The sequence below is a fragment of the Schistocerca nitens genome, chromosome 1 (genome assembly GCF_023898315.1).
Source record: "Schistocerca nitens isolate TAMUIC-IGC-003100 chromosome 1, iqSchNite1.1, whole genome shotgun sequence".
NCBI lineage: Eukaryota > Metazoa > Arthropoda > Insecta > Orthoptera > Acrididae > Schistocerca > Schistocerca nitens.
Window position 1 is genome coordinate 515,606,495 of NC_064614.1, and position 22,986 is coordinate 515,629,480.

Consider the following 22,986-nt stretch of genomic DNA (forward strand, 5'->3'; position numbering starts at 1 on the left):
GGAGAATATCGGACACTGCTAGCAACTATGTCTCTTCTGAAGCAAGAGTTGGAGGCTTGGGTCCCGTTAGATTTTACTGCAGGCCAGCGAGCGACGTGGCGCAATGGACTCTCTATTGGGGAGGACGGTCGTTCAGATCTCCGCCTAGCCGGGCTAGATTTAGGATTTCTATGATTTCCGTAAGTCGTTCAAGAATAACTTCGATATAGTTTCTTTAAAGGGCATTGCCGATCTCCTTTCGCACCCTTTTCGAATCGAAGCTTGTGCTTCGCCTGTAAAGACATTGTTTTTAATGTCTGTGATTTCCCCTGTGAATCGAAGAACCGCACGCACGGAGGAGAGAAACAGCACCTACAACTGAACATTCATGAATCTCCGAACGCCGGCTGAAGCCCTCTCACCATCGATACCAATATCGGTCTATTGTTTCGGAGGAGTCCAGAGTCACACCGGCTGTCATATCAGGATGAACCGCGAAATGTAATTCTTTGCCAGGAATACTGAATAATATCCTCATACAACTGATCATTCAGGTGTGACACGTACATAGTTTCGCGGCATGCAGATCCTCGTGTACTGAACACAGTCGTCCACTGTTGTTTACCTGTTTATCAGTGAGATAAGGCGGAGGCGGCACGACGAAGTCGGCGAGGCTGTGCAGTGCGTGCACGCCGGCCAGCACCTCGCGGCCGAAGCTGCGGCAGTCGTGCACCTCCACCTGCAGCGGAGGCAGGTACTCCTCCTGCTCCGGCAGCTCCTGGCGACAACCAAGTGCGGCGTCAAGACACTTCCGCTGCGTGCGTAGCGTTTCTGCTGCCTACCCTACGATGCTAGATAATACATTAACCTCTGTGGTTACTGAAACATCAACAGGCAAACATGTGACAATGAACTGTGTTACAACATCCTAACAAAGTCCGAATAACCGAAGCGAAGACTGCCAGACCTACATCTAGTTACGTTATGTCCTTTTATTCTGTCAGCGGACTGCATTAGTGACCGTTAGACATACAGTTGTAATGAGGATATTAAGTACAGACTAAACTATACGTACGAATAGAGACTCCATTTAACAGAAAAAAAGTTTGCGTCATATTGATTAAGCTGTTCTAAAGGTGTCTGCGTATCCCATTATAGTGACTGAAACAGTTACGCAGGTTATCAACATATACCGAGAAAAAGATAGAGTTAGTGTTTTAAACTGGAATGATACACACTTTTATCCGAAATGAGAATGGCATCGAGAGCTCTTGAAAAAATGTACAGTGGTGCAATGATTGTTAAAGTTTGTGTGAAACATTTTTAAGGTAAACTATATGAGCTCTTCAGCAAAGAGATGACATGTCACCTCAACCCAGCTTCCACCGCGTTGAACTGTATCCATCAAAGAAATATTGTGGTCTTCAGTCCAGAGACTGGTTTGATGCAGCTCTCCATGCTACTCTATCCTGTGCAAGCTTCTTCATCTCCCAGTACTTACTGCAACCTACATCCTTCTGAATCTGTTTAGTGTATTCATCTCTTAGTCTCCCACTACGATTTTTACCCTCCACGCTGCCCTCCAATACTAAATTGGTGATCCCTTGATGCCTCAGAATATGCCCTACCAACCGATCCCTTCTTCTAGTCAAGTTGTGCCACAAACTTCTCTTCTCCCCAATCCTATTCAATACCTCCTCATTAGTTACGTGATCTACCCACCTTATCTTCAGCATTCTTCTGTAGCACCACATTTCGAAAGTTTCTATTCTCTTCTTGTCCAAACTGGTTATCGTCCATGTTTCACTTCCATACATGGCTACACTCCATACAAATACTTTCAGAAACGACTTCCTGACACTTAAATCTATACTCGATGTTAACAAATTTCTCTTCTTCAGAAACGATTTCCTTGCCATTGCCAGTCTACATTTTATACCCTCTCTACTACGACCATCATCAGTTATTTTCATCCTGAAATATATCACCCACTTAAACAAATTACATTATTATCTTTGTAGAAAAATAAGTGAAATAAGTGATGAGTACTAATTATAGGACAGAATACTCATCCTGCTGCCCACTAGCACATGCAAAATAATTTTTTATACTTTGTCGTGACGCCATTAGCAAAATTATGTGCATTCAGTTTAGTTAATATTAGTTAGTTAATATTAGTTTTGTGCTTCAGTTTACACATTGACGGAAAAAATCGCACCACCAAAAATAATCAATGTAGAGTAATGAAATACCGGAAATACATTTTTCTAGGTAACATATTTAAGTGATTAACATCGCAAGATCACAGATTAATGTAAGTGTGAGATAAGCCATTTCAAATGGAAATTCTGGTACATTAATAACCAGTGTAGACGCCAGAATGTTGAATGTAAGCATCCAAATGTGCATGTATTGTAACTTCCTGGCAGATTAAAACTGTGTGCCGTACCGAGACTCGAACTCGGGACCTTTGCCTTTCGCTGGCAAGTGCTCTACCAACTGAGCTACCCAAGCACGACTCACGCCCCGTCCTCACAGCTTTACTTCTGCCAGTACCTCGTCTCCTACCTTCCAAACAAACAGTTGGTAGAGCACTTGCCCGCGAAAGGCAAAGGTCCCGAGTTCGAGTCTCGGTGGGGCACACAGTTTTAATCTGCCAGGAAGTTTCATATCAGCGCACACTCCGCTGTAGAGTGAAAATTTCATTCTGCATGTATTGTGTTGTACAAGTGCGGCATGTCGGTTTTGGGATGGAGTCCTATCCCTGTTGCACTTGGTCTGTCAGTACGGGGACGGTTAATGCACTTTATGGATGACATTTGAGTTGTCGTTCGATGATGTCCATTATGTGCTCCATAGGGGACAGATCTGGTGATCGAGCAGGCCAAGGCAACATGCCAAAACTCTGTAGAACATGTTAGCCTACAACAGCGGTAAATGGTCCAGCGTTATCGTGTTCGAAAACACCCTCTATAATGTTGTTCATGAATGGCAGTGCAAAAGGTCGAACCACCAGATTATCGTACAATCTTGTAGTCACTGTGCGTGTAATAAACACGGGAGTGCTGCTGGTGTCATACGGAATCGCATCCCAGAGCATACCTCCACGATAGGTCCAAGGTTTCTAGCACGCCAACAGGTTCGTTGCAGGTCCTCAACTGACTCCTAAGCAACATATGGCCATCACTGGCACCGAGAGAGAGCCAACTTCCATCAGAAAATACAACAGGCCTCCACCTAGCCATCCTGTAAGCTATCGCTTGACACCACTGAAGTCGTAAAGTCGGTGGTTTGGGGTCAGTGGAATGAAGGCTATGGGCGTACGGCTCGGAGCTGTCCTTGAAACAATCGATTAGTAAGCCTTCGTTGTGTCACTGCGGTGCCAGCTGCTGTCCAGGTTGCTACTGCAGGTGCAGTACGATGCGTCAGCGGCATATGGCGAACTCCATGGTCTTCCCTCTCAGTAGTGCCACTTGGTTGTCCAGAGACCGGCCTCCTTGCGACCGTACTTTTTCGTGACCGCCATTGCTAGCAATCATATAAGGTGGCTGCATTTCTACCAAGTCTTTGTACAATAACGCAGAAGGTACATCCAGCTCTTCATAGCCCTATTATACGACCCAGTTCAAACTCAGTGAGGTGCTGATAATGGTATTTTTGTCGCTGTAAAAGCATTCTTGACTAACATCAACTCATCAGTCCAATCTCAAAGGTAACTAAGGCTACTAGCGCCACTCGTATGAGACTGGTGCGAAGTTTCAATAGGCATCTTTCAGATGTAGAAGTATGCCTACCAGCTTCCGTTTACGTCACACAACTCTTTTCTTGGTGCTGCGGTTTTTTTTCCATCAGTCATGATACTAGCGAAGTGCTCCGCCTTTACTCGGGTAGAACTAAGTATATACGACTGGACGATTTGCCTAGTGTAGAGTTAATAAATTATACTCACAGACCTTCTTCATCTGACAGTCTTTGTGTGAGTGAAAACCGTATCAAAATCACTACAGTAAATCCTGAGATTAGCATTCCTAGAGAAACAGAAAAACACAGCAGGAGACTTAAAGTTATCATCCTTCAGCCAATGTGCAAAAATATTTATAAATTATATATACACCGAAAAATCAATGACGGAAAAATGGGAGGTTCAAGAGTGGGATTAAAATTCAAAGTGAAAGGATATCAGTGATAATACTCGCTGATGCTATTGCTATTCTCAGTGAACTCCCTCGACAAATTTTCGGCGTTTGTTCCGGGATATGATGTGAATACTCTGGTACAAAGAACCTGTAGCTCCAGTGGCATGGTACAGTGAAATAATGCAATGATGATTTATTCGGTTTGTTACCTCATTCTTCCTGTGCTCCTGTGAAAATATCTGTAACATGAATTCATGTACACGCGCAGTTCAGAACAGAATGTAATGTAACAATCCTTATATCCCAAAACACAGAGATGTAGTTAACGTCGCTGCGGGAACAGGTCAGAATAGCATGACGTCACTCTCTTCCATTGCATTCACTACACTCATACATGACGCGCACCCGTTCCATATTTTCATCGGTAAAAAATTCATCCTACTGCTTATGAAAAGAAATCCGAGGCAGAACCGAGCAGTACCGAATGCCAGCTTGAAGTGAAAGAGAAAGGTGGCTACTCCCGTTGACAAAAGCAGGTCTTGTAACTGAATGGAACAAGTTTGTTTCCAAGCAAGGAACACAACGCATAAGTCAACATTTGCAGTGTTGGGCCGACATTTTCAGTGCAATACAGGTGAAAAGATAAAGTGGTGTAAGAAATCAAATCAAATCTAATTACTCTCTAACGAGACACCAGAGAGTACATGTTCCTTATATCAAAATAGTCCGAAAATATCCGTGAACGACTTCTGAAATTTTCCCGGTGCTGTTATGGTTGAACAGTGACATGACATTTTAGGACGGCATGTCCCACTTAAAAACTTCCGTGATGACGAGAGATGCTCGTGACGTTCAGTAGTAAGCAAGTATGGGAACATCTCACTGTGCGAAAGTTTATTACGATATGTGCAGATGGTCGACGTCTTGAACTCATCACTTCTATATGACGAGACGGCGTGTGAGCGTCTGCACCTGCTGTACGGTACGGTGCCTCTTGTTCTTTGGCGCCATGCTTTGAATACGTTTTGAAGATAAGGAGAAAAAGGGGAAACATCATGGCTACGATGGATGCAGAGAAAAATGACTGTCGAATTGGGTGAAGTAAAACTTAGTTCTTGGCTTGCTTTTGCACAAGCTACGTATGTATAAGACGATCTGTCAACCCACTTAGTAAACTCGACTGTGTTCTTCTAAAAAAAGTGTGAACACATAAAGTTTAAAATTCAGTTATTTACGTCATTCAAGTAGCTTGGAGTACAATTAACGCTCTCTTTCAGCACCCATCCACTCACAAAGAGAGGAAGTACTAAAAAATTGCACCGTTGGCTGGAACTGATTACCAAGCTCACCCAGCAAACACAGAAGGCTACGAAAACGATTATTATTAAATGAAGCTACGGATCTAAAAAATCAGAGAGTAACAGATCGCACGCAGGAAATGAAACACTGAAGCCATACCGAAAAATCTCCAAGATACTATTCCACGGTTACCGTGTATAACGCAAAAAGTCTTTCATATAATCAGTTATATGCGAAGTCACTTAGAGTGTAGCATTTTTGAAACATTAGATGTGTAAATGGAAATCCCTGCATAAGTCTTAAGTAGTGATAGTATAAGGGAAAGAGGCCGGCCGGAGTGGCCGTGCAGTTCTAGGCGCTACAGTCTGGAACCGCGCGACCGCTACGGTCGCAAGTTCGAATCCTGCCTCGGGCATGGATGTGTGTGATGGCGTTAGGTTAGTTAGGTTTAAGTAGTTCTAAGTTTTAGGGGACTGGTGAGCTCAGAAGTTAAGTCCCATAGTGCTCAGAGCCATTTCAACCATTTTTGAAAGCTGTAGCGTTAATACTTTTCATGTTTCATCCTCCTTCTAAAGGTATAATGGTAATTTAGATATACATAATGCTGAAAACCGTGCCTAATGCCGGGTTTTTCTAGGAACAGGAATTCTGCGCCGTGTGAACAGGTCAGGGAGTTTTCGACGGCAAGGACGCAAAACCTAAATAGGTTGCGTATTTATGATTTTCCAGAAAATGAAACCGCGAGTACATTAACTATTCAGTCAGCGTGTGCTTTCTGGGAAGAATGTTACTGTAAACGAAGTGCTGATATACAGTACAGTATTTTGTGCGAGAAAAGATTAGGAAACTTCTGGGTTTGCTGACAGCTAAACATGTAAAGGGCGATGGCGAATACAATTATTTGCTACAGTTTTATGCCAAGCGCAGAGTAGCAGTCAGCAACATGTTTTTGACACTGCGTCAGTTAACACTTCGTTTTCCTTGGATCTGAACGGCACTTGTAGCTTACTAGCAAACTTTGTAGGGTCTTTCCATTCAAACTTTACCTGAAATGCAGCAGGTGCTTGTTTAGGATGTAGCGCAGAACGCAGTAGACACGTCCAGAACGAGTTGGCCTGTCACGCCTGACATAGTGTTCAAAATGTTCAAATGTGTGTGAAATCTTATGGGACTTAACTGCTAAGGTCATCAGTCCCTACGCTTACACACTACTTAATCGAAATTATCCTAAGGACAGACACAGACACCCATGCCCGAGGGAGGACACGAACCTCTGCCAGGACTAGCTCCGAGCACTATGGAACTTAACATCTGTGGTCATCAGTCCCCTAGAACTTGGAACTACTTAAACCTAACTATCCTAAGGACATCGCACACATCCATGCCCGAGGCAGGATTCGAACCTACGACCGTAGCGGTCACGCGGTTCCAGACAGAAGCGGCTAGAACCGCACGGCCACACCGGCCGGCCGCCAGGGCTAGCCGCACAGCTTGACGTAGTGGACTAGCGGACCATGCATTACGTTCTGTCGGAAAACGCCTTCACTGTTTTGTCACTGTCGAGGGGACGACACACTACGGCGGTGCATTACGTACTAGGCAGTGCAAAATGCCTGCTTCTGCGAAAATCCGGCATAAAGAGTGATTCTTGCAGAGAAATAGAGAAGTTTGTCTCGTGCCACACGGAATTGCCCACTGTAGGGTAATGAGGAACGCACCAGAGTGAAGACCATGTGCGGGCTGGGGAAGTTGGGGTTGGCGGCGGTGTCCGGGATGACGGCGGAGCAGAGACGGCGGCCCGCGACTTGCAGCGCGACTCGCGGCCGGGACACCGGCAGCAGCTGCACGCGCCGCAGCCGCCGCACGCCCCAGAACACCGCCTCCAGCCTGCAAGGCCACAGCCGCCACTTCGTCTCCTGTGCCGCTCTCTTCATCCAAGAGTAGCACTTGCTCCCAGAGTCCTCAATTAAAGCGAAGCGCCAAAGAAACTGGTACAGGCATGAGTATTCAAATACAGAGATAAGTAAACAGACAGAATACCACACTGCCATCGGCAGTGCCTACATACACTACTGGCCATTAAAAGTGCTACACAAAGAAGAAATGCAGATGAAAAACGGGTATGCGTTGGACAAATATATTATACTAGAACTGACATGCGATTACATTTTCACGCAATTTGGGTGCATAGATCCTGAGAAATCAGTACCCACAACAACCACCTCTGGCCGTAATAACGGTCTTGATACGCCTGGGCATTGAGTCAAACAGAGCTTGGATGGCGTGTACAGGTACAGCTGCCCATGCAGCTTCAACATGATACCACAGTTCATCAAGAGTAGTGACTGGTGTATTGTGACGAGCCAGTTGCTCGGCCACCATTGACCAGACGTTTTCAATTGGTGAGAGATCTGGAGAATGTGCTGGCCAGGGCAGCAGTCGAACATTTTCTGTATCCAGAAAGGCCCGTACAGGACCTGCAACATGCGGTCGCGCATTATCCTGCTGAAATGTAGGCTTTCGCAGGGATCGAATGAAGGGTAGAGCCACGGGTCGTAACACATCTGAAATGTAACGTCCACTGTTCAAAGTGCCGTCAATGCGAACAAGAGGTGACCGAGACGTTTAACCAATGGCACCCCATACCATCGCGCCGGGTGATACGCCAGTATGGCGATGAGAAATACACGCTTCCAATGTGCATTCACTGCGATGTCGCCAAACACGGATGCGACCATCATGATGCTGTAAACAAAACCTGGATTCATCCGAAAATAATGACGTTTTGCCATTCGTGCACGCAGGTTCGTCATTGAGTACACCATCGTAGGCGCTCCTGTCTGTGATGCAGCGCCATAGGTAATCGCAGCCACGGTCTCCGAGTTGACAGTCCATGCTGCTGCAAACGTCATCAAACTCCATAAACTGTTCGTGCAGATGGTTGTTGTCTTGCAAACGTCCCCATCTGTTGACTGAGGGATCGCGACGTGGCTGCACGATCCGTTACAGCCATGCGGATAAGATGCCTGTCATCTCGACTGATAGTGATACGAGGCCGTTGGGATCCAGTACGGCGTTCCGTACTACCCTCCTGAAACCACGGATTTCATATTCTGCTAACAGTCATTGGATCACGACCAACGCGAGCAGCAATGTCACGATACGATAAACCGCAATCGCGATAGGCTACAATCCAACCTTTATCAAAGTCGGAAACGTGATGGTACGCATTTCTCCTCCTTACACGAGGCATCACAACAACGTTTCACCAGGCAACGCGGGTCAACTGCTGTTTGTGTATGAGAAATCGGTTTGAAACTTTCCTCATGTCAGCATGGTGTATGTGTCGCCACCGGCGCCAACCTTGTGTGAATGCTCTGAAAAGCTAATCATTTGCATACCACAGCATCTTCTTCGTGTCGGTTAAATTTCGCGTCTGTAGCACGTCATCTTCATGGTGTAGCAATTTTAATGGCCAGTAGTGTAATACAAGTGTCTCGTGCAATTGTTAGATCGCTTACTGCTGCTACAATGGCAGGTTATCAAGGTTTAAGCGATTTTGAACCTGATGTTATAGTCGGCGCACGAGCTATGGGACACAGCATCTCTGAGGTGGCAATGAAGAGGGGATTTTCCCGTACGACCATTTCGCGCGTGTAGCGTGACTCTCCGGAATCCGGTAAAACATCAAGTGTCCGACATCGCTGCGGCCAGAAAAAAGATCCAGCAAGAACAGGACGAACGACAACTCAAGAGAATCGTTCAACGTGTCACAAGTGCAACCCTTAAGCAAATTTCTGCAGATTTCAGTGCTGGCCCATCAACAAGTGACAGCGTGCAAATAATTCAACAAAATATCAGTATGGGCTTTCGGAGCCGAAGGTCCTCTCGTGTACCCTTGATAACTGCACGACACAAATCTTTATGCCTCTGCTGGGCCCGTCAACACCGACATTGGACTGTTGATGACATGTTGCCTGGTCGGAAAGTCGCGTTTCAAATTGTATCGAGCGGATGGAGGTGTACGGGTATGGAGACAACCCCATGAATCCATGGAGCCTGCATGTTAGAGGGAACTGTTCAAGCTGATTCAGGCTCTGTAATAGTGTGGGGCGTGTGCATATGTAGTGATATGGGCCGCTGAAACGTCTAGAAACGACTCTGACAGGTGACACGTACGTAAGCATCCTGTCTGATCACCTGCGCCCGCTCATGTCCATTGTGCTTGGGCAATTCCAGCACGACAATGCGACACCCCACATGTCCATAATTGCTACAGGTGGTGCCAGGCACAACCTTCTGCTGGACACCAAAGTCCCCACACATCAACATTATTGAACATATCTGGGACGCCTTCCAACGTGCAGTTCAAAAGAGATGTCCACCCCCTCGTACTATGATCTGTGAACAGCCCTGCAGGATTCATGGTGTCATTTCTCTCCAGAACTACTTCGGACATTAGTCTAGTCCATGCCACGTCGTTTTCCGGCATTTCTTCGTGATCGCGGTGCCCTACACGATATTAGGCAGGTGTACCAGTTTCTTTGGCTCTTTAGTGAATTATCACTAAGAATTGCCTCTCGTTCCTATAGTTTAGAGACTGACAAACGCATTGTTAGTTCTTACGTTGTTCTTACTTGTAGGTGATGATGCGCGGACGAATCTCCACTGGAATGGGTACCACCACGCCTTCACGAGTCGACCACGTCTCTACCGCCACGTCTTCGTTAGCTCCCACCTACGGAAATATGAATACATATAAAGAACAGCCCAACAGCATCAGATAAATGAATCAATAAAACACCAAAATCGCCTCTGGACGTATAAACAAATGCATGAAAAATTCATTACTTTTCTTACATTGAAAATCAATTACCTCCTGGCCATTAATCCATGATGTGCATCCCTGATCGGAATTTCTTCCATAATGGGCATAATTATTAACACTTTACTTGAAACTAAGTCATTGTATTCACAATCTGCGAATAATAATTTTATTTTAGTTTTTACAAACATGCAGTTACCTCTCAACTCACAACTGAGGAGCACAGGCCATAAGTGATCAAATAACGTACCATATCTAAATGAAGTATTACGCTCCATAACTAAAACTGAATAACATAAAATGTCTGATAAAAGAAAATATGATATTTTGTTGACCTTTCAAAATGACGCATATTACGTTTTTCGTTAGGTGCTGACATCTGATCCTTAAAAATATTAACCGAATAGTTCTTCCAAATTTCATTTTATATAAACAGTTTTGAGATAATGAATTAATTTCATTATAATTTGTATGCCATATGCCATTCTTAACGAATCGAATTTATAATCTAAGGATACAGTTATTACTTTCGTTACAGGCAAGTAATTTTAAGAATATACGGTGATTTCTGATTTTTTAGGTAATTTCAGTATGACCTACCCAGTAACAGTTACTCTTCGGTCAATGACCCTCCTACAGCTGATGATTGTAATTGAATAAGAGGAAACGAGAAGCACTATATACGAAGAAAGGTCATTAACAGTTTTTCTTAATCGTGACAGATGATACAATCTATTAGACTTTCCCGGCAGTTCATTGTTATCTAGTTGAAACTGGGTATCCTGTCGGTGGCCGCGTCTTCCCAGCACGGTATTACGACGCCATAGCTCGATGTCCTCATCAAGCGTTCCCTGAGGTTGGCTTCCTGGCTGACACGGTCAGGGAACACTTGATGAAGACATCGATATGCGGTGTCGAAATATCGTGTTGAAAAGACGTGGACCACCGACAGAACTCCTGATCTCAAGAAGATGACAGCCACAGATGATGTTCGCCTGCAGAGATAAAAAAAAAATTTCAGGGGATTTCGCTAATTAAAAATTCTTTCGAAAGCACAGATTTGATGAAACTGTCGATAAATTTTCATCACAACGAACGAATCTTTATCTAAAGTTCCAAAAGATTAAGTTGATTTTCGATAATTTAGTTACCAATACAATATACGATATAATTCCGAATTATCAAAATTGGTTCCATTCCGAACTGGACCCCTTTTACAGCAACCGGTTATGAAGTTCTTCAAATAAGACAGTCTCAGTTACAAAATCATTTTTATTTACAAGAGATGACGCGTTTCGCCCTTCTTGGGCGTCATCAGATTGGCCTAAAATGGGTGAGAAATGGCAATAGTGAGGCATATGCGGATTAAAGTAAGGCAATGGAGTAAATATAAAAGCACAAAAGAAGCAAAGGTCCAGGCTGTGCAGCCGTCTCTACAATTGATCATAACTGTGAATTACTTCAAAATTTATGTGGAAAACCAACATTCGTCCAATCATACCCCACATATGGCATTAAGACAAAATTTTAGAAGGAACAATTATCTGATCGTCATGGGATGAATAAAAGCATTACGGAACGTGGAACCAGGAATACAATGCCAAGTATACTACGGCCGTACAATCTTGCTTATAGAGCTTTATGTGTGGCCGGCTTGGAGGGCTGACGTATACTGTTCTCGACCGCATTGTCTACTATTTTAATCACGTATATTCAAGAAATGGGGATAGATAGAAAGAGGAAGTTTGCGGCGTGATGTTCACACACACACACCCAAACAGTTTTGTTTTTGCAGGTTAGTTATTGGAGACAATGGCTACCCCGCAGCAGATGCGACAGTGTTTGGAATAGTTGATAGAGGCTATAGCCGACATTCAGGTCCTGCTAAATTTCCGGACATGTTACAGAACCACGCCACCACCACGTTGGACCATCAGACAATGGTGCGCGAATGCTAAAGGAATCGGGAAGTATCATTCATAAAGGGAACGCGTTCTGGGTATTCGAGTACGAGTGATACAGATGTGGAACAGGTGCAACAAGCATTTATCCGGAGCCTAAACAAACTAGGATGTCAAGCGTCTCGACAGTTGCAGTTATCACCGACCACGGTGCACAGAGTGCTCCAAAAAAGAATGAAGGCTTCAGGTCTAAGAGGTGCAGCTGCTGCATGCACTTCAACGTGATGACAAGTCAAAGCGCAATCTGCAGCTGAGAGACTGAGTCGCATCGTCGATGACACAGACTAACTGAAAAAGGTGACGTTCACGAACGAAGCCTGCTTTTATGTGCCCAGGAAGGTAAATGGACAAAGTGTTAGGAATTGGGCTCTGAGAATACCCGACTTATTATCTGGACATGTTGAAACAGTTTGCATTTCCACAGGTCGAAGAACTGAAACCCTACATAATGCTGCAGCAAGATGATAACCCTCCTCAGTGGGCCTCGATCGTTAGGAAAGCTTTGGACGACACATTTCCAGGTCGCTGGATTCTCAGAGGAGGACTCATTTCCCGTCCCACAAGGTCTCCAGGCATAACCCCACTAGGCATTCTTCTTTGGGGCATTGTGGAGGACGCAGTCTACCAGTCCCGATGTGGGATCTGCAGAAAATGCGAGCTCGCATCGGAACGGCATCTGCACGCGTTAATGATGACATGCTAGATCCGATATAGAAGGAACTGGAATATCGTTTAGACAGCCTACGTGCTGCTGATAGCGTTTACATTGAACGGTGTTAAACAGTGTTAAAACTTGAAGTGTGTGTGATCATTATGCCGCAACCCGTGGCTTTCCACCTACACCCATTTCTGAAATATTTGTGATGAAAGTTGTAAATATCGTTTTGAAACACTCTTTATTTCTTCTTCCGTTGTTTCGGCTGTTACTCGTACAACCATCTTCAAATGGTTTTAATTCAGCCGTCGAGTCGCCCTGAAGATGCCTGTACATTTATCAGCTGAAACATCTAATATATAAATACTGATGTCACAAAAAAATGGCTCTGAGCACTATGGGACTCAACTGCTGAGGTCATTAGTCCCCTAGAACTTAGAACTAGTTAAACCTAACTAACCTAAGGACACCACACACATCCATGCCCGAGGCAGGATTCGAACCTGCGACCGTAGCGGTCTCGCGGTTCCAGACTGCAGCGCCAGAACCGCGCGGCCACTTCGGCCGGCACTGATGTCACAGATGCACACCCGCAAACTGATTAAATATTCAATCTGCCGGGTAAACTTCACAAAATACAAGAACTTTTACTATTTCCATATATATATATATATATATATATATATATATATATATATTACACTAGTTGTTCGCATGAGGCACATGTAGACATGCAACTGTGTACACTATGGCAGCAAGCTGTACTAAAATTTGACAGATTGGTCAGAGGTATTGATTGATTGTATTCCTATCAGCACTTGTGGTATCTCATACTTAAGTAAAGAGCAGCTTCATGTTTAATTTTTGTAGTAATGTGATAATCAAGACATTCGGATTTTCTAAAGTTTGAAAAATGCTCCAATAACAAATTATTACTGCCCAAACTAAGAACGAGCGCTGCCTGTCGCTTGCAAACTATTGCAGTCCTTTCTATCGCAGATTTGGAGACTCATACGCAGAAGGGCAGGAAACGGAAGTAGTTCATTATAAACCTAACTCTCGCAAATAATGTCACAGCATGGGAATAGCACGTACGTTAGACATCTTCTGCCAGAAAAAAGGGCACTGATACGAATGAGAAATTGACTTACGACCTAGTGACATTCACACTGAGGTAACTCCAGTGCATTCAAAAATTCTGTTGGTCTATAGCAAGGCACTGCGCTGGCGTCCTCTGTGCGCCGACGAAGAAACAACCGTACATACTACAGAGGTTGCACGGTAGCGTGTGATGCAGGCGTAAAGGCTGCGCCTTGAAAGACATGTCTCGAATTTTTAGTACATGAGGCGGATAAATTATTGCAGGAGTGTGTTGTGTTTCCCACAACATGTATTCCTTCAACTTAAATACACTCCTGGAAATGGAAAAAAGAACACATTGACACCGGTGTGTCAGACCCACCATACTTGCTCCGGACACTGCGAGAGGGCTGTACAAGCAATGATCACACGCACGGCACAGCGGACACACCAGGAACCGCGGTGTTGGCCGTCGAATGGCGCTAACTGCGCAGCATTTGTGCACCGCCGCCGTCAGTGTCAGCCAGTTTGCCATGGCATACCGAGCTCCATCGCAGTCTTTAACACTGGTAGCATGCCGCGACAGCGTGGACGTCAACCGTATGTGCAGTTGACGGACTTTGAGCGAGGGCGTATAGTGGGCATGCGGGAGGCCAGGTGGACGTACCGCCGAATTGCTCAACACGTGGGGCGTGAGGTCTCCACAGTACATCGATGTTGTCGCCAGTGGTCGGCGGAAGGTGCACGTGCCCGTCGACCTGGGACCGGACCGCAGCGACGCACGGATGCACGCCAAGACCGTAGGATCCTACGCAGTGCCGTAGGGGACCGCACCGCCACTTCCCAGCAAATTAGGGACACTGTTGCTCCTGGGGTATCGGCGAGGACCATTCGCAACCGTCTCCATGAAGCTGGGCTACGGTCCCGCACACCGTTAGGCCGTCTTCCGCTCACGCCCCAACATCGTGCAGCCCGCCTCCAGTGGTGTCGCGACAGGCGTGAATGGAGGGACGAATGGAGACGTGTCGTCTTCAGCGATGAGAGTCGCTTCTGCCTTGGTGCCAATGATAGTCGTATGCGTGTTTGGAGCCGTACAGGTGAGCGCCACAATCAGGACTGCATACGACCGAGGCACACAGGGCCAACACCCGGCATCATGGTGTGGGGAGCGATCTCCTACACTGGCCGTACACCACTGGTGATCGTCGAGGGGACACTGAATAGTGCACGGTACATCCAAACCGTCATCGAACCCATCGTTCTACCATTCCTAGACCGGCAAGGGAACTTGCTGTTCCAACAGGACAATGCACGTCCGCATGTATCCCGTGCCACCCAACGTGCTCTAGAAGGTGTAAGTCAACTACCCTGGCCAGCAAGATCTCCGGATCTGTCCCCCATTGAGCATGTTTGGGACTGGATGAAGCGTCGTCTCACGCGGTCTGCACGTCCAGCACGAACGCTGGTCCAACTGAGGCGCCAGGTGGAAATGGCATGGCAAGCCGTTCCACAGGACTACATCCAGCATCTCTACGATCGTCTCCATGGGAGAATAGCAGCCTGCATTGCTGCGAAAGGTGGATATACACTGTACTAGTGCCGACATTGTGCATGCTATGTTGCCTGTGTCTATGTGCCTGTGGTTCTGTCAGTGTGATCATGTGATGTATCTGACCCCAGGAATGTGTCAATAAAGTTTCCCCTTCCTGGGACAATGAATTCACGGTGTTCTTATTTCAATTTCCAGGAGTGTATTAACATATGAAACTGTTAAGCTAAAAAGGAACTTACATATTTAAAGAAAGTCTCATTTCTAATTGCAAATGCAAAACAACTACCTACTATTTGCTGTGATACTGTAATAACAATACTAGGGAATAAATAACCAAAAGCTTACATATCACCATGTAAACAGAGGGATCCTGAATGAGACCCCCTTGTCTTTTAAAAGGGGCATCTTCTATAAGCACCGTAGCAGAATCTCATTAAAAAAAACTCACACGGAAATCACAGAAATTATGGCACGAATGAAGACTGTTAGTGGCACAAAACTTAGCGCCTAGGCACTCAACGATGGCACAGGAATCGTATCTGAGAGTAGAAAAGCAAAAGCAGAACTGCTGATCTCCGTTTCCAACTGCATGTTTTCAAAGCAGAATACGCGAAACACTGTGCCCTGTGGTTCGAAAGAAACACGGATCACGTAGCTCTACAAGAAGGGCAGCAAAAGTAACCCACAACACTACCGTCCGATCTCACAGACGACCAGTCTGTTGGTGAACCCTTTAGTGAGATATCTCGAACAGAACTACCTCTTCCATTCCAGCCAGCATGGATTCCGAAAACATAGATCAAACGAAACCCAATAAGTGCCTTTTCTCATGGAATACTGAAAGACCACACAGATCGAGTCAGTTAGCTCGATGCTGTATTTCTTAATTCTCTAAAACGTTTTATTACTGACCACACCAACGCTTATTAACAGAAGTGCGAACTTATGGATTATCAGAGAAAATTATGTCCTTGAGGATTTCTTGCTAGGGAGGATGCAGAACGTTTTTTTGAATGGAGAGTGATCAGCAAAAGTAGAGGTAAGTTCAGGCGTCTCCCAGGAAATGGAGCCTTTGCCGTTCGTTTTGTATATTAATAACCAGCGATGCAATATTAATACCAACCTCAGATTAAACTGAGATGACGAATGTCGTGGGATACCTACTAATATCGTATCGGACCTTCTTTTTCCCGTAGCAGTGCAGCAACTCGACGTGGCACTGACTCAAAAAATCGTTGGAAGTCCCCTGCAAAAATACTGATCCGTGCTGCCTCTAAAGCCGTGAAAGAGTTGCCGGTGCAGGATTTTGTGCACGAACTGACCTCTCGATTAAACCCCATTAACATTCGGTGGGAATCTGGATGGCCAAATCATTCGCTCGAATTGTCCAGAACGTTCTTCAAACTAACTGCGAACGATTGTGGACTAGTGAACGGCTCATTGTCATCCTCCATTGTTGTTTGGGAACATGGAGTCCATGAATGGCTGCAAATGGCTTCCAAGAAGCCGAACATAACCGTTCCCATTCAGTGATCAGTTCAGTGGGACCTGAGGACCCATTCCATTCCAAGTAAACAAAGTCCACGCCATTATGGAGCCACCATCAACTTTCGAATTAATAATTTTACTTAACTCTCAGATTGCCTTGTTGGCAACCTGGCTCCATGGCTTCTTAGGGTCTGTGCCACTGTCCTAACGGATACGTTTGTCGCACGCTCCACACTGATTTCTGCGGTTATTTCACGCAGTGTTGCTTGTCTCTTCGCACTGACAACTCTACGCAAACGCCGCTGCTCTCGGTCGCTGGTATTCTCTGTACACTATTTATACTGTGGACCTCGGAATATTGAATGCTCTAATGATTTCCTAAATAGAATGCCCCATGCGTTTAGCTCCAACTACCATTCTGCGTTCAAAGTCTATTAATTCCCGTCGTCGGCCACATTCACGTCGGAAACCTTTTCACATGAACCACCTGAGTGCCAATGATAGTTCCACCATCTCTATATGTGCATATCGGTACCCATATGAGTTTTGCCACCTCAGTGCCTGCAGTTATCAATAATGACGCACCACCTGAAAAAATGCACAAATATGCACTCATGCACTGATAAGATTTCAACGTGTTGCAAAGGTTGGCAACTTAATTTTAATGTACGCGAAAGCAAAATTATGCGCTTCACAAAATGAAGGGAAGTATTGTGATATGACCACAATATTCATGAGCCAAAATTAGAATCTGTGAACTCATAGAAAGACCTGGATGTAACAATTTCTGTGGATATGAACTCGAATGTTCACATAAACTCAATCGTAATTAAAGCAGGCGGCAGATTTTGGTTCATTACCTTGTACTAGGAAAATGCAGTCAGTCTGTAAAAGACGAGGCTTATAAAACAGGTATGCGTTCCATCTTAGCATTTTCTGAAATGCGTGTGAGCCATACCAGATAACATCAATAAAAAGTAAAGCCATATGACAGGAATGGCTGGAAGATCCCGAAGGGCAGGTTCAGCTGCCTAACTGGAACGTTTTCTCCTGTCCGTAAAACACACTGGCCTTTTCTTTCGTGATGTTTGAGATTTGTATGTTAATTGTAGCTGATTCTTGTAGGTGACTGTAATGGGCGGCTGTGTAGCGTTGTGCCTTCTTTTCGTTGCGTGATGATGAGAGAAGGGAGACGATGAAACGCAGTGCCGGCACACAGACTACTCTTAAACAGCAGCAAGCGGGCCGCCGGGCCTCGACGTCTCCATCCGACAGACGACACCCGCCAACACTGTGACATGTCCTCAGTTCATGAGACACTGCTAAGAGGTTTAAAATTTAAATCAGGACACGGCGCAAAGTCTGGTGATTAGGAACTTTACGCCCCCACCCCTCCACAGCTTTGCCGAAACGGCAAAGGGAAAATCGTCAACAGCACGTAATGTACCCGAGCGGTAACTCATCCAAACTCTGGCTACGCCTGGCGATGCGTAACTTCGGTGATCTGACGGGAAACGGTGTTACCATTGCTGCAAGGCCGTTGCCAATTACTCTCTATACATGTGGAGAAGTGCTGCGTCAACAATTTTTGTGAAAGTGGACTCTAAACTGAAAATATCATCCTCAGTCAAAAATAGTATTCCTGAATATAATATCATCTTTAAGCCATTATGTATACAATATATACATGTAGTTCATGAGAGCCATGATATTTCTGGGGAATAAGTATTTCTGAAAAAGAAGAACACAAATTTTCGACACTTTATTATATTTCAACAAACTACAGTTTAAAAATAGTGCTTACATTTTATTTTAATGGTATACAAAAAATTTTAAGTTGAAAAATCATCAATTTCTGTTGTTTTGGCTCAGATGTGGTTGATGTGTACAATTTACAACTTCGACCAGTAGGCGGTGGATCAACTAAGTCGTCTTCTTCCATGTTGAATTAAACCTCTGGTGCATTACCACATGATTCGAATCTGCAATGAACACATACATCGAACCACAGAGATGCTTGGAGTAACGGACATGATCTTACTCTATGCTCGAAATGTACCTTCTCCATTCAAGGTGTTAATCTCGAAGTCAGCATTATCAAATCTGAATTGACAGACTGCATTCCTCTTTAGGCATGCATCCGGGTAAAGCGCAACGGGTACCTCAAATTTTGAAACCTCATCATAACTGTGAGAAAATCCCAGAGATGAAAACATATTTGCGAGAATTTGTGATCAAAGTCTTTTGTATAAATAACTACCAACTCCAGTGAGAAGTGAAAACAAAAATGATCGTTGTCTTACTATGGATATTACTGAATGCGACAATGACACACACTTTTTCCTCCAAGAATCCAGCTCGCCTTCCTTGTGTTTCAGATCCACACTTCTCCATGAAACAAAGTAAAGAAGGTGGTATCACAGATTCCATACACTCAAGGAAGTCAATTGAAGGTGTATACATGGTGTTGTCATGAACTTGAGAACGAATATCTTCAACAATTTTGTCGGCTGCAGCCTTGAGAATTCGAAGATGGTATTCTTCCATTTTACTTTTCCTTTTTCTGCACCAGCTATTACTGAGAATCTTGTAACTAGTTTTTTGAAAGATAAAAATGGTGTTTGCCAACGTGAGTTAGCCAACATATCATCTCCATGGTTTTTTATAGTATTGCTTTTATGGCTCTAATGTTCGCACGAAACTCTCTTTCAGTCTGATCAATCAAGTCTTGAGATGGGAACTGCCACTCTTCAGACTTCTCTTCCAGATAGGAGAAAATGAATTCCTTGGCTTCATAAGCGTTACTTTCCATCGTATTAGGTACTGTACAATTTTTTGTAGCATTATTAATGGTGTGCTGCATCAGCTGCTACTACATCAGTTCCCTCACGTAAGGTGGAAATGCGCTGAAGAATTCCTTGTGCCCATTGGTCCCTCCTTCGTGCACTGACAATATTGAGAACTGATTATTTCATGGACAGTTGTTTTTTTTTTTTTTTTTTTTTTACACAAAAACACTCGATTACGTCTAGGCAAAGACAGTTTTTTCCGTTTCTCCTCAACATCCTTAGATGCAGAGAATGCAGTAATCTTTGAAATTAAAAACATGTTCATTCAACGATGTAAGTAACGGTCCAGGCGCAGGCTGGGAAGCCTCTCTTCGGAGGTAAGTTGCTGTCAGCTTGTCATTATTATATCTCGTTAGCTATGAAGAATGAAATTTGACTTCGTTCAAGCTATTTACAAAATCAGAGCGTGCTGTAAGTTTACGCCTTGCACTCGTCTCACGTAGTCTATTTACACCCCTCTCTTTCACTAACGACATTTCACCTTCACCAAGACTTCCAGCACAGATAAAGCACGCAGCCCGATATGAGTCCGACATTTCGAAAGAACGAGCACATTCTACAATACAGCACGAAAGCGCATTCACAGCAATTAAATAGTAACTGACAGAAACTTTTCAAAACTCCAAGGGCTGTTCAGTGGAAGGGGGGATGCTGGAGAGGGAATGAAGTGATACATAATGGCTTAAAGATGATATTACATCGAGGAATACGATTTATGACTGTGGATGGTATTTTCAGCTTCAAGTACACTTTTATTAAAATAGTTAACGCAACATTTCTCCGCATCTATAGGGAGTAATTAGAATTATTGTGTATGTACCTAAAAGCAAATTAAATCTTCTACAGTACAGCGCATTGCGTGCACTAAAAAAACTTACTAACGTGAAACCACTGACATTTCTAATGTTTTACGATTTTTTGACATTTTTGTAGATTTCCAGAGCATCGTATCTCAGTAGATGTTCTAAATTTTGCAACATGTTCTGTACGAAACATGGAGAAAATTTAACCCTCTTTAAAAATGATACTGATATTTTTTGCCTAAAATGCATCTGAAGCGAGCTACTCAGAAAAGACTGAAGGATGTGTCATTTCTTAGCGGTTTTTTCAAGTTGATGGATAGCACACAAGGGGGAGAAGGTTTAAAACTTGAATTTTTCGTGAGAGGGGTAATACATGTGAGATACATGAAAATCAAAATTACTCCATTTTTTGCAATCAAGCTCCTTTTTCAGAGTTATCTCTACTGGGCTGAGAGACTTGTGTTCTGCAGAGGTGGACATTTACTGCCCTTAGGGAGAGCGGAGGTTGGAGGCAGAGGTTTACAATGCTGGAGGCGACAGACCTCCCGTAGTGTGGACTGAGCAGGCGGGAGGTTCCTATCTGGTGGACCAAAAAATTTCAGACTATCATAAATGCAGAAATAACATCGGGAGCGGAACAAGGCGAAAGATATCCCTTTTAGTGTGAAGGAAAGGGCGGGATCATAAATGATGGTCACGAGTTGAATTTTCTCATGGGAAGCACCACGGAGCCCTTCCTGCTGAAAAGCAAAGATGAGTTTTTTATTGGTGGAGTGCTAAGGATATAGGAAGGAAAATAGGAACTTCCAGAAAATCTTGTAAAAGGAGTACGAGCTTCAGGTGACTTGCTGGCAGTTTGATGATCCATTTATTGGCAAGTGAAGTTTTTGTAATGGCCTCTGGAAATCATCGCCTGATGGAAAATGTAAACGCAAGGTGTGCAGGAGAAAGTGGGGTGTGGCATGGAGATACACTTCCCTCTGGGGTTCGATTGAGGGCACTTACCAGCCGCGATCAGTCTAGGCCCGTTCCCCCTGGGGATCGACCTAGAGATTTCGCTGGTGAGAGAAAGAAGAGGGCATCAGGCGATTATATTTTACAAAATGTTGCTTTCGACACTGAGAGCGCGTGAAGTCGCGTCTCTGTGACAGAGTTTTTATTCAGGTTACCCGGGTGACGATTCTTTAGCTGTCTATGGATCCTGACACACACTGAAATGCTTCCTAACGGGAGAATACTTGAGTGGAATTTATGTTTCTGGTTAGTAATCAAACGTAAATCTTGAATCGTAATTTCAGCACTAGGAGATTGTGGTCGGCATATTGTATCCTCTGTGTAGGCAGAGAATTCCAGGTACGCCACGTACGTGAACTGCACAGTGGCCAATGCCCCAGTGAGCATATCATCGGTGCAGTGCAATTGGCTCTGAGCACTATGGACTTAGCTTCTGAGGTCATCAGTCACCTAGAGCTTAGAACTACTTACACCTAACTAACCTAAGGACATCACACACATCCATGCCCGAGGCAGGATTCGAACCTGCGACCGGAGCGGTCGCGCGGTTCCAGACTGTAGTGCCTAGAACCGCTCGGCCACACTGGCCGGCGGTGCAGTACAGTTTCTGTCTGTACTTCACTACGTGATATGCACACTCTGGCTGGGCATAGAGTGAAACACTCACAGTAAATGTGTTGAGTTCCATTTGCTGGCCCACTGAGCGCTGTCAGAAAATACCAGCGAGGAGGTTTCCCTCCGGTAATCAGTATAAGCCTACTTGTGTTTGACTAATAAAGGGGAGGAAGAGAGAGGGGAGGAGATGGGGTTGGGTCTAAAGAAGGTCAAACATACGTTTCGACAATCTTAAGATGACATTTGGGGTAGACTCTGACATTGTGTGCTTCATATTTATACAATTCTTCGCTCTCTGTATGTTTTCTGAAAATAAATAGTCTACGGATCCACGTTGTGATTCATTATAGCAGCATTCCGGTAGGAATAATGGGTATGACATGCTAAACTGAACTGCAGAAAACTAAAACACGATACTTATGGAAATCTCTAGGTATAAGTTCTTAACGGCAGGGTCATCTTAATCATTTGTTGCGTCAAAATTCCACTGTGGAGAAAATATTAGGAAATCACATAAACACACGCTATATGTTACAAACACCACGGGGGTTTGTAACGGTCTTATCACACTTCCTTTGGGTACTCCGGATATTACGTTTACATCAGTCGATTTAAGAGCGATGTGGTGTGTTCTGTCTGTAAGGTAGCCCTGTCTCCAGTCGTAAATCTTTACCGATATTTGGTAAGTTCGTTTTTTCTTTATTTTTTCTTTCTAAATAGCAGTGCGGAA

The 22,986-nt window shown here is 44.4% G+C and overlaps 1 protein-coding gene across 1 annotated transcript in view; it reads right to left on the bottom strand.

The window, feature by feature from the left end:
- The window catches only part of LOC126258318 (otoferlin), a 198,490-nt gene extending 178,968 nt beyond the window's left edge, over nucleotides 1–19,522 (bottom strand). Inside the window, exons 1-4 of the mRNA XM_049955637.1 lie at nucleotides 19,313–19,522; nucleotides 10,052–10,152; nucleotides 7,133–7,301; nucleotides 605–757 (exon numbers count right to left, since the gene is read on the bottom strand). Of these exons, the coding sequence (XP_049811594.1) occupies nucleotides 605–757; nucleotides 7,133–7,301; nucleotides 10,052–10,152; nucleotides 19,313–19,522 (633 nt within the window). The remainder of the gene's footprint in view (nucleotides 1–604; nucleotides 758–7,132; nucleotides 7,302–10,051; nucleotides 10,153–19,312) is intronic.
- Nucleotides 19,523–22,986: the final 3,464 nt, after the last annotated feature.